The sequence below is a fragment of the Larimichthys crocea genome, chromosome XII (assembly GCF_000972845.2).
Source record: "Larimichthys crocea isolate SSNF chromosome XII, L_crocea_2.0, whole genome shotgun sequence".
Lineage (NCBI taxonomy): Eukaryota > Metazoa > Chordata > Actinopteri > Sciaenidae > Larimichthys > Larimichthys crocea.
The window spans coordinates 31,593,130-31,602,235 of NC_040022.1; the positions used below are offsets into that span (position 1 = coordinate 31,593,130).

A 9,106-nucleotide genomic window follows, 5' to 3' on the forward strand; every position below is an offset into this window, starting at 1 on the left:
CAGTCAGGTGTAATCATGTGTGTGTGCTGCAGAGTTCACAGGTTTGATTTCATTGTTGAAGGCGTCACCTTCAGTTGTTGTCGTGTTGGATAAATGTTTCTAGTCTGTTCTGATCTGTAGCTGCCGCTCTAACTCGTCTAACTCCTCCCTGTCATGTGTTTCAGGATAACGTGGAGCGCGTGGACGCCCTCCACATCACCCCTGAGGAGTTCATCCAGCGCTTCGAGCGACCCTACAAACCCGTCGTCCTGCTGAACTGTCAGGAGAGCTGGCCCGCTCGGGAAAAATGGACCCTGGAGCGCCTCAAACGCAAATACCGCAACCAGAAGTTCAAATGCGGCGAGGACAACGACGGGTACTCTGTGAAGATGAAGATGAAGTACTATGTGGAGTACCTGGAGTCCACGAGGGACGACAGCCCGCTCTACATCTTCGACAGCAGCTACGGCGAACACGCCAAGCGCCGCAAGCTTCTGGAGGACTACCAGATCCCCGTCTTCTTCACCGACGACCTGTTCCAGTTCGCAGGAGAGAAGCGCCGACCGCCGTACAGGTTGGATCTTCCTCCATGTCTCTCACAGCAGACTGTCGTCGAGTGTTTTCACGTTATCTTCTGCTCAGTAACTCGTGATGTCATCCGGTTTATCGTCTCACCCGCAGGTGGTTCGTCATGGGCCCGGCCCGCTCCGGCACCGGCATCCACATCGACCCGCTCGGCACCAGCGCCTGGAACGCCCTGGTTCAGGGCCACAAGAGGTGGTGTCTGTTCCCCACTAACACGCCCCGTGAGCTGATCAAGGTGACCAGAGAGGAAGGAGGAAACCAGCAGGACGAGGCCATCACCTGGTTCAACGCGGTCTACCCACGAACGCAGCAGCCCAACTGGCCTCCAGAGTTCACCCCGCTCGAGATCCTCCAGAGACCCGGAGAGACCGTGTTCGTGCCTGGTCAGTAAAGGAACAGTTTCTGAAACTTAAAGATTCTCCAACAGATTTAAAACGACTCAGAGCTGAAGGTCGAGGGAGGACACAATAAGAGACCTCGTCCTCAGACAGTCCACGGTGGATCAGTCTGCTGTCGTGTCCTGGTTCAAATAAACTCAGAAACAACTCCATCACAAAAACATTTACTATAACTTATGTTGGTCCGGTCCAGCTGCTGAGCCCGGTTCTGTTCCTGCTCACGGCAGATTCAGTTAGTAACAGTTAATTAGCGGTTAGTCACCTGCGTGCCGCTGGAGGACAAACATATCGTGTAACATATCGTGTAAAGTGGTGATGGTCTGTTCATGGTAACTAGCTGTGTGTCTGCAGGTGGCTGGTGGCACGTCGTCCTCAACATGGACACGACGATCGCCGTCACACAGAACTTCGCCAGCACGACCAACTTCCCCATCGTGTGGCACAAAACCGTCCGAGGACGACCCAAGCTGTCCAGGAAGTGGTACCGGTGAGGACCGGCAGAAACACACACACACACACACACACCGAACAGATTAGCTCCTTAATGAATGTTTAGTTTAATGAAAGTGTGTTTGTGTGTTTCAGGATCCTGAAGCAGGAGCGACCAGATCTCGCTGCTCTGGCGGACAAAGTGGATCTTCAGGAGTCGACGGGGATCGCCTCCGACAGCTCCAGTGACTCTTCATCATCTTCATCCAGCTCGTCTGACTCCGACTCTGACGTATGTGCTCACACACACACACACACACACACACACACAGACACACACACACACACGTCATGTGCTGCTCATTACCCATAAGTCTGTGCGTCCTTTGTCCCCACAGGCGGAGTCGGGCTCCGAGGGTGACGCCATGTCTCACCGCAGGAAGAAGAGACGGACCTGCGGGATGACGGCTAACGGAGACACGAGCGGTCAGGACGACTGCGTCAGCAAGGAGAGGAGCTCGTCACGGTGACCCCGGGCCTCCGCCCAGCCTCCACCCGCCTCCAGCGATGACTCCTCCCCTCACGAACACGAACACAGACCGGCTGCTTCTAGTCTAGTTTAGAGGACTGCCGGAGGAGCGGGCGGTGCTGCTGGAGACCTGCCACCACTGTGCTTTCAACACCAACCAATCAGTACGTGTTTGTCTCTGTAGCTTCTGTAGTGACACGTGACGGACAGGTGACGGACAGGTGACGGACAGGTGACGGACAGGTGACGGACAGGTGACGGACAGGTGACGGACAGGTGACGGACAGGTGAGCTGCTTCTGGTGGTGACGGGAAGATTTTCCAAAGTCTGGACGCAAACAAACACGTTACACATGAAACTCTGCAGCTCGTGGTTAGCCTGCGAGCTAACCTTTTAATTTAGTTTCATTGATACCAGAAACACTCGTTAGCTCATCACTAACGAGCTCGTTAGTGATGAGCTAACGAGCGTTTCTGTCAGCTGTGTAGTGCGTCTGCTGTCGGCCATTTTATTTTGTTATTTAAGTGTTGGGCTCGATGTAGTGCCTGAACACAAACACAGCATGTACACGCCCCTCTAACATTCCCACAATGCATCGTTCTGTAGTTTATGAATGCAAATCTCCACCTGAGCAGTTTTACACACCTGACTGACAGCTGACGTCACTGCTGACAAGAACAGTTCATTTCTTTTTAACGAGCAGCAGCTGATTAGTCAGCCGTCCTGTAACTTAAATATTTTGATGCTCAGAATGAGAATTAGAGAACGAACTCGTTAAATTTAGATCGTTGATGTGTAATGAGCTCCATCTTGTAGCTCCTCCTCCTCGTGGTCGGAGGTGACGTCGTCTCTTCTCGATGACTAAAGTCGACGCCGGAGGTGAAAAGTGTCGCAGCCTTAATGAAACCGAACACACACAGTATGAAAGTGTGTGTGTGGTGTGTGTGCGCTCAGGTGGAGGTGTTTCAGGTGGAGGTGTTTCAGGTGGAGGTGTTTCAGGTGGAGGTGTTTCCGGTGGAGGTGTTTCCGGTGGAGGGAGTTTGAGTGGCCAACCTTTCTGCCATGTTGCTGTTGATTCCCGCTTTGTGCCACATGCTGCTGCAGGATGTTGTTGTTGTTGTTGTTGTAGTGTCTGACAGCAGGGGGCACTACACTCCCCAGAATGCACTGCTGCAGGGGATGAAGAGTGAAGAGGTTTCTTCAGGTTTCAGCTTCGTGTTAAATAAAGATGATTTTAATCTTTGATTAATCAAACTTCATCGACTCTGCAGCGGGTTAACGAGTCATTAAAGCCAAAATCAGTTTCTTCTTCTTTGGTGGTGAGCTGAATCTCTGATCATCAAATAATGAGCAGATTAATCATAAATAATCATTAAAAAATTATTTTCTCTGATGTGTCTTCAGAAGTTTCAGAGATTCACTTCACTGAGGTTTCAAATCTGATGCTGAATCATTGAATATTAATAATATTTGATGTTTCAGCTTCAGAAATAATGAATCAGATCGTCTGTGATGACTCTGCTGCTCGTGTCCGTCGAAGCTTCGTGCAGTTCTTCTTAAAATCAGCCGACGACGTGAACTCTGTGCTCCATGTGGATCTGTTGCTTTAGACTTAAAGTGCCTATAAAGACTTGACGGAGCGTCGGAGGTTTCTGTGTTTTTATGTCGTTAGACGAGTTAAAGGCGCCGTGTTGGTCTCTGAGGTCGGTCACATGGCGCCTCACGTCGAAGGTCATGATGAATCTGAGACGAGCTGATGTGAAGAATTCATTTTGATGGTCAATAAAATTTTCTATGACTCAAAACGTCTGATCGTCATTTACTGTTTTATTCAGAACTTTTGTTTTAATTGTCGAATAATCAGATTAATTAAATAAATGACTGAGAAGATACAAATATGAAAATCTGAAAACATTTTACATTTTTGACTCTTTGTAACTGAAATGAAACAGATTATCAAAATTAATTACAGAACATAAATATCTGCAGTGAAAATCAGGAACAGGAAATGTTCATATCTGTCCCATAATTAAGACTCAGTAATTAAAAATACTTAAAGGTTAATTTATTGTAGTCGATCAACAGATTATTGTTGAATTATTTCAGTCATTTTATTCTGAAACAGAAACATTTTATTTTTTCTTGTTTGGACTAAAAATGTTTTTTTATTTGTTAAAACTTTGATAAGTAAAGTAAATTATTTTATTTTTGACATTTTACATCTTATCTCACAAATCTCTGAATCAAATCAAATCAAATCAGATCAGATTTTATTTGTACAGCCCAAAGTCACAAAGTCCATTTTCCTCTGAGGCTTTACAATCTGTACAGGGAGTGACACCCTCTGTCCTTAGACCCTCGGTTCCAGTGAGGAAAAACTTGCCCACAAAAACCTTTAACAGGGAAAAAAGGTGGAAGAAACCTCAGGAAGAGCCACAGAGGAGGGATCCCTCTCCCAGGACGGACAGACGTGCAATAGATGTCAGTGTACAGGACAAATCAACACAAACATATTGTACAATTACAATGACTGATAAAATGACAATGAATTACAATGAATGATAAAATGATTACAGTAACAGATATGGCAGCAATAATGACAGTAGTAATATATGTAGTGGACGTCATGCAGGACCACAGCAGCAGCCACGATCCACGAGAACCTGCTGGACGACAGAGACAGAAACTCCAGGGAAGAAGTTTAGTTAGTGACATGATTAATGAGATGGGAGACATAACCCTGAAAGAGACAGAGGGGACGGGGAGTCCCCCAGCAGTCTAATCCTATGGCAATAATAAAATGTAACTGATGAATAAACAAAATAAATTCAGATATTTTTTCAACTTTCAGAGTAAAATGACGTTTTACTTTGAAGTATAACACCGGTGCATGTACTTCCTGTGAGGACATTTATTGTGAAAGTCATCCGGAAGCGTGTATGTTGTGAGTGTGTGTGTAGGAGGCGGGTCCGCGCGCAGAGTGTGTGTGGCAGCAGCCTGATAACACTCTGTCACTCCGTGTCACTCTGTCACTCTGTCACTCTCTCTAAGCTGCTCACTCTTCTCTCCATCATGGACCTGGACCCGGCCGTCCTCATTCCCGCCATCCTCTTCACCGTGGTCGCCATTTATTTCGCTTCGTCCCTCCTGAGCAAGAAGCCCGACGCCTCCTCCTCCTCAGCCGGGAGCAAGAAGCCCAAAGTCGGCTACGGAGATGACGTCCCTCCGTCCAGAGCTCTGGGAGAATCTCTCCGAGCCGCGCCTGAAGCCTCCCCGCGGACAGAGCCTCCTGCTCCGCCTGTGGAGAACATCGGAGCCGCTGAGAAGATCCAGAAGTCAGAGGAGAAGGTCAGATCGATACTTTGATCAGTTTATAAATAAATAAAGTTTGAACTAAACATGAAATAAAACCCACAAATGTGCCAAAAATAGACTGAAGACACAAACATTTATATTTATATTAATAAAAGAGACACAAATATATTATTTATGTATGTGTGCAAATAAAAACGTCACAGTTTAAATTATTTATTTTGAATAACATTAATTAAAAACATTAATTAGCAGGTATTCTGTGTTTGAAGTGTAAAACGACTTGTGACTAATCAGAGACGAAATGTTTAATGAATTCATGTGAAGTCTTTAAGACAGCAGTGTAATTAACGAGATTAAATTTAAATCAATGATGAGGAACAAACTTTAAAAAGTCGATTTCATGTTTTAATTTGAAATGTTTTTATAGTTTTTAGGATGGTGACATCACTTCCTCTGATCCACACTGAAACATTTAAAGAACATTTAAAAAACCTTTAAAGAACCTTTAGAAAACATTTAAAGAACCTTTAAAGAACCTTTAAAAACATTTAGAAAACATTTAAAGAACCTTTAAAGAACCTTTAGAAATTTAAAGAACCTTTAGAGAACCTTTAAAAAACATTTAAAGAACCTTTAAAGAACCTTTAGAGAACCTTTAACCTTTAGAGAACCTTTAAAGAACCTTTAGAGAAACTTTAGAGAACCTTTAAAAGACATTTAAAGAACCTTTAGAGAACCTTTAAAAAACATTTAAAGAACCTTTAGAGAACATTTAGAGAACCTTTAAAGAACCTTTAAAAAACATTTAAAGAACCTTTAGAGACGTTGCTGTCATGCAGTGTGGTGCGTTCGTGCTCCCCTCAGGATGAACCGTTCAAATCTTTCCCATGAGCCTCGGCTGGACAAAGACTTTTAAAGACGTCACGTGACGCTCTTATAATATTCTACACATACAGTGATGGCGATCATCGTTAGTCGTGTGTTTTAACGAGAAGCCAATTAAGCGATGATCTAACGAGTGCAGGAAGTTCCTCCTGGCTGTGGAGTCAGCTGACTCTTCAGCTGGTTTTCCTGTCCACACACCGACTCCGTGTCAACGTTGGTGACGTGCTGATGAATGTTTGAATGTTACTGCGCTCGCATGCAAATCACACAAATCCATGTTTGTTGTTGAAGGAACGCTCAGAGAACGTTTGTGCAACGCGCGTCCGCCTGTCCGTCTATATTTGGAGTCCGGCATGCAGCCTATATTTACACCTGTGTATGTTCACGGTGTCACATGTCTGAAATGGAGAGGTGGAGGTGGGTGTGGTGCGTTCACATGTTTGACAGCGGCGGTGGAGCTTCATCCTGCTGATTCAGGCTCATCGCTCAGCTCCACGTCCTCCACGCTCTCAGCACCGTGCGGTCACGTTGCAGCGCCCAGGACACGATGTTCACACACAGTCTGCACGGCGACACGTTATCCAATCATCTTCGTCTTCATCTTCGTCTTCACAGGTGAATCAGAGGCTGCGAAACTGAATGTTCCACTGATGGACAGATTGTTGCTGAGTCTCAACTTTGTGTCCAGACGGAGGAAGAACTTGTAGCTCTAATCTAGCGTCTTTCAGCCTTTTGTTTCTCCAGCAGCAGCTGATATCACAGCAGTCCGTCAGCTTGGCGGTGAGCTCAGCGCGACGGGTACCCGTCGCTCTGAGCTCACCGCCAAGCTGATGGACTGAGCTAACAGCAGCTACAGCTGTCTCCCAGCTCCTGTTCTGGCACGACACCAGCTCGTCGTCTTCTTGTTCTTGTTTTGACCCCCGCGGCATAAGCGAACAGTTTAAATACAGTTTCCGTACACCGGCTTCTTGTTGACAGCAGAATGGAACGTGGCAGCGAATCCTTCAGAAACTCCATCATCGTGTTGGCACGCGGCCCTCGCAGCCAAATATAAACTGTCTCTATCAGCGAGCGGCCACGCCCCCTCTCAGCTGATAACTCTGCAGCAAAGCATCATGGTACATTTATCTTGTGTTCACATAAAGAGGGACTGTGTCTGTCTCTGTGTCTGTGTCTGTGACTGTCTCTGTCTCTGTGTCTGTCTCTGTGTCTGTGTCTGTCTCTGTGTCTGTCTCTGTGTCTGTGACTGTGTCTGTGTCTGTGTCTGTGACTGTGACTGTCTCTGTGTCTGTGTCTGTGTTTGTGTCTGTGTCTGTGTTTGTGTCTGTCTCTGTGTCTGTGTCTGTGTTTGTGTCTGTGTCTGTGACTGTCTCTGTGTCTGTGACTGTCTCTGTGTCTGTGTCTGTGACTGTGTCTGTCTCTGTGACTGTCTCTGTGTCTGTGACTGTTTCTGTGTCTGTGTCTGTGACTGTCTCTGCCTCTGTGTCTGTGACTGTGTCTGTCTCTGTGACTGTCTCTGTGTCTGTCTCTGTGTCTGTGACTGTGACTGTGTCTGTCTCTGTGACTGTCTCTGTGTCTGTGACTGTGTCTGTCTCTGTGACTGTCTCTGTCTCTGTGTCTGTGACTGTGTCTGTGACTGTGTCTGTGTCTGTGACTCTGTCTGTCTCTGTGACTGTGTCTGTGACTGTCTCTGTGACTGTGTCTGTCTCTGTGTCTGTGACTCTGTCTATGTCTGTGACTGTCTCTGTCTCTGTCTCTGTGTCTGTGACTGTCTCTGTCTCTGTGACTGTCTCTGTGTCTGTGACTGTCTCTGTGTCTGTGTCTGTGACTGTCTGTGTCTGTGTCTGTGTCTGTGACTCTGTCTGTGTCTGTGTCTGTGTCTGTGACTCTGTCTGTGTCTGTGTCTGTGACTGTGTCTGTGTCTGTGTCTGTGACTCTGTCTGTGTCTGTGTCTGTGTCTGTGTCTGTGTCTGTGTCTGTGACTCTGTCTGTGTCTGTGTCTGTGTCTGTGACTCTGTCTGTGTCTGTGACTCTGTCTGTGTCTGTGTCTGTGTCTGTGACTCTGTCTGTGTCTGTGACTCTGTCTGTGTCTGTCTCTGTCTCTGTATCTGTGTCTGTGACTGTGTCTGTCTCTGTGTCTGTGTCTATGTCTGTCTCTGTGTCTGTGTCTGTGTCTGTCTCTGTCTCTGTGTCTGTGTCTGTGACTCTGTCTGTGTCTGTGTCTGTGTCTCTCTCTGTGTCTGTCTCTGTGACTGTCTCTGTGTCTGTGACTCTGTCTGTGTCTGTGTCTGTGTCTGTGACTCTGTCTGTGTCTATGACTGTGACTGTGTCTGTGTCTGTGTCTGTGTCTGTGACTGTGACTGTCTCTGTGTCTGTGACTCTGTCTGTGACTCTGTCTGTGTCTGTGACTGTGACTGTGACTCTGTCTGTATCTGTCTCTGTCTCTGTCTCTGTCTCTGTGACTGTGACTGTGACTGTGTCTGTGACTCTGTCTGTGACTCTGTCTGTGTCTGTGTCTGTGTCTGTCTCTGTGACTTTCTCTGTGTCTGTCTCTGTGTCTGTCTCTGTGACTGTGTCTGTGTCTGTCTCTGTGTCTGTCTCTGTGACTGTGTCTGTGTCTGTCTCTGTGACTGTCTCTGTGTCTGTCTCTGTGTCTGTGACTGTGTCTGTGACTCTGTCTGTGTCTGTGTCTGTGTCTGTCTCTGTGTCTGTGACTGTGTCTGTCTCTGTGTCTGTGTCTGTGTCTGTCTCTGTGTCTGTGACTGTGTCTGTCTCTGTGACTGTCTCTGTCTCTGTGTCTGTGACTGTGTCTGTGACTGTCTCTGTCTTTGTCTCTGTGACTGTCTCTGTCTCTGTGTCTGTGACTGTGTCTGTGACTCTGTCTGTGTCTGTGTCTGTGTCTGTCTCTGTGTCTGTGTCTGTGTCTGTCTCTGTGTCTGTGTCTGTGTCTGTCTCTGTGTCTGTGACTGTGTCTGTCTCTGTGACT

The 9,106-nt window shown here is 46.8% G+C and overlaps 2 protein-coding genes across 9 annotated transcripts in view; both read left to right on the plus strand.

Annotated features, from left to right (window-relative positions):
* The window catches only part of jmjd6 (jumonji domain containing 6, arginine demethylase and lysine hydroxylase), a 4,877-nt gene extending 1,139 nt beyond the window's left edge, over nt 1–3,738 (plus strand). Inside the window, exons 2-7 of one of the 4 annotated variants that reach the window (XR_003463324.1) lie at nt 165–553; nt 661–947; nt 1,314–1,449; nt 1,548–1,683; nt 1,790–2,910; nt 2,941–3,738. Coding sequence is in view for 1 of the 4 variants with exons in the window: in XM_010751791.3 (XP_010750093.1) it covers nt 165–553; nt 661–947; nt 1,314–1,449; nt 1,548–1,683; nt 1,790–1,921 (1,080 nt within the window). In the remaining 3 variants the exon portion in view is untranslated. Of the gene's footprint in view, nt 1–164; nt 554–660; nt 948–1,313; nt 1,450–1,547; nt 1,684–1,789 lie in introns of all 4 variants that reach the window. The other 3 variants (XR_003463323.1, XR_003463322.1, XM_010751791.3) reach the window with 3 other exon arrangements.
* A 1,115-nt stretch (nt 3,739–4,853) lies between these two features.
* Nucleotides 4,854–9,106, plus strand: part of si:ch73-366l1.5 (FILIA-N KH-like domain-containing protein) — a 33,088-nt gene continuing 28,835 nt past the window's right edge. For 3 of the 5 annotated variants that reach the window (XM_027285651.1, XM_027285650.1, XM_027285653.1), the window contains exon 1: nt 4,856–5,268. In XM_027285651.1, the coding sequence (XP_027141452.1) occupies nt 4,993–5,268 (276 nt within the window). In that variant the 5' untranslated portion in view covers nt 4,856–4,992. Of the gene's footprint in view, nt 5,269–9,106 lie in introns of all 5 variants that reach the window. The other 2 variants (XM_010751790.3, XM_027285654.1) reach the window with 2 other exon arrangements.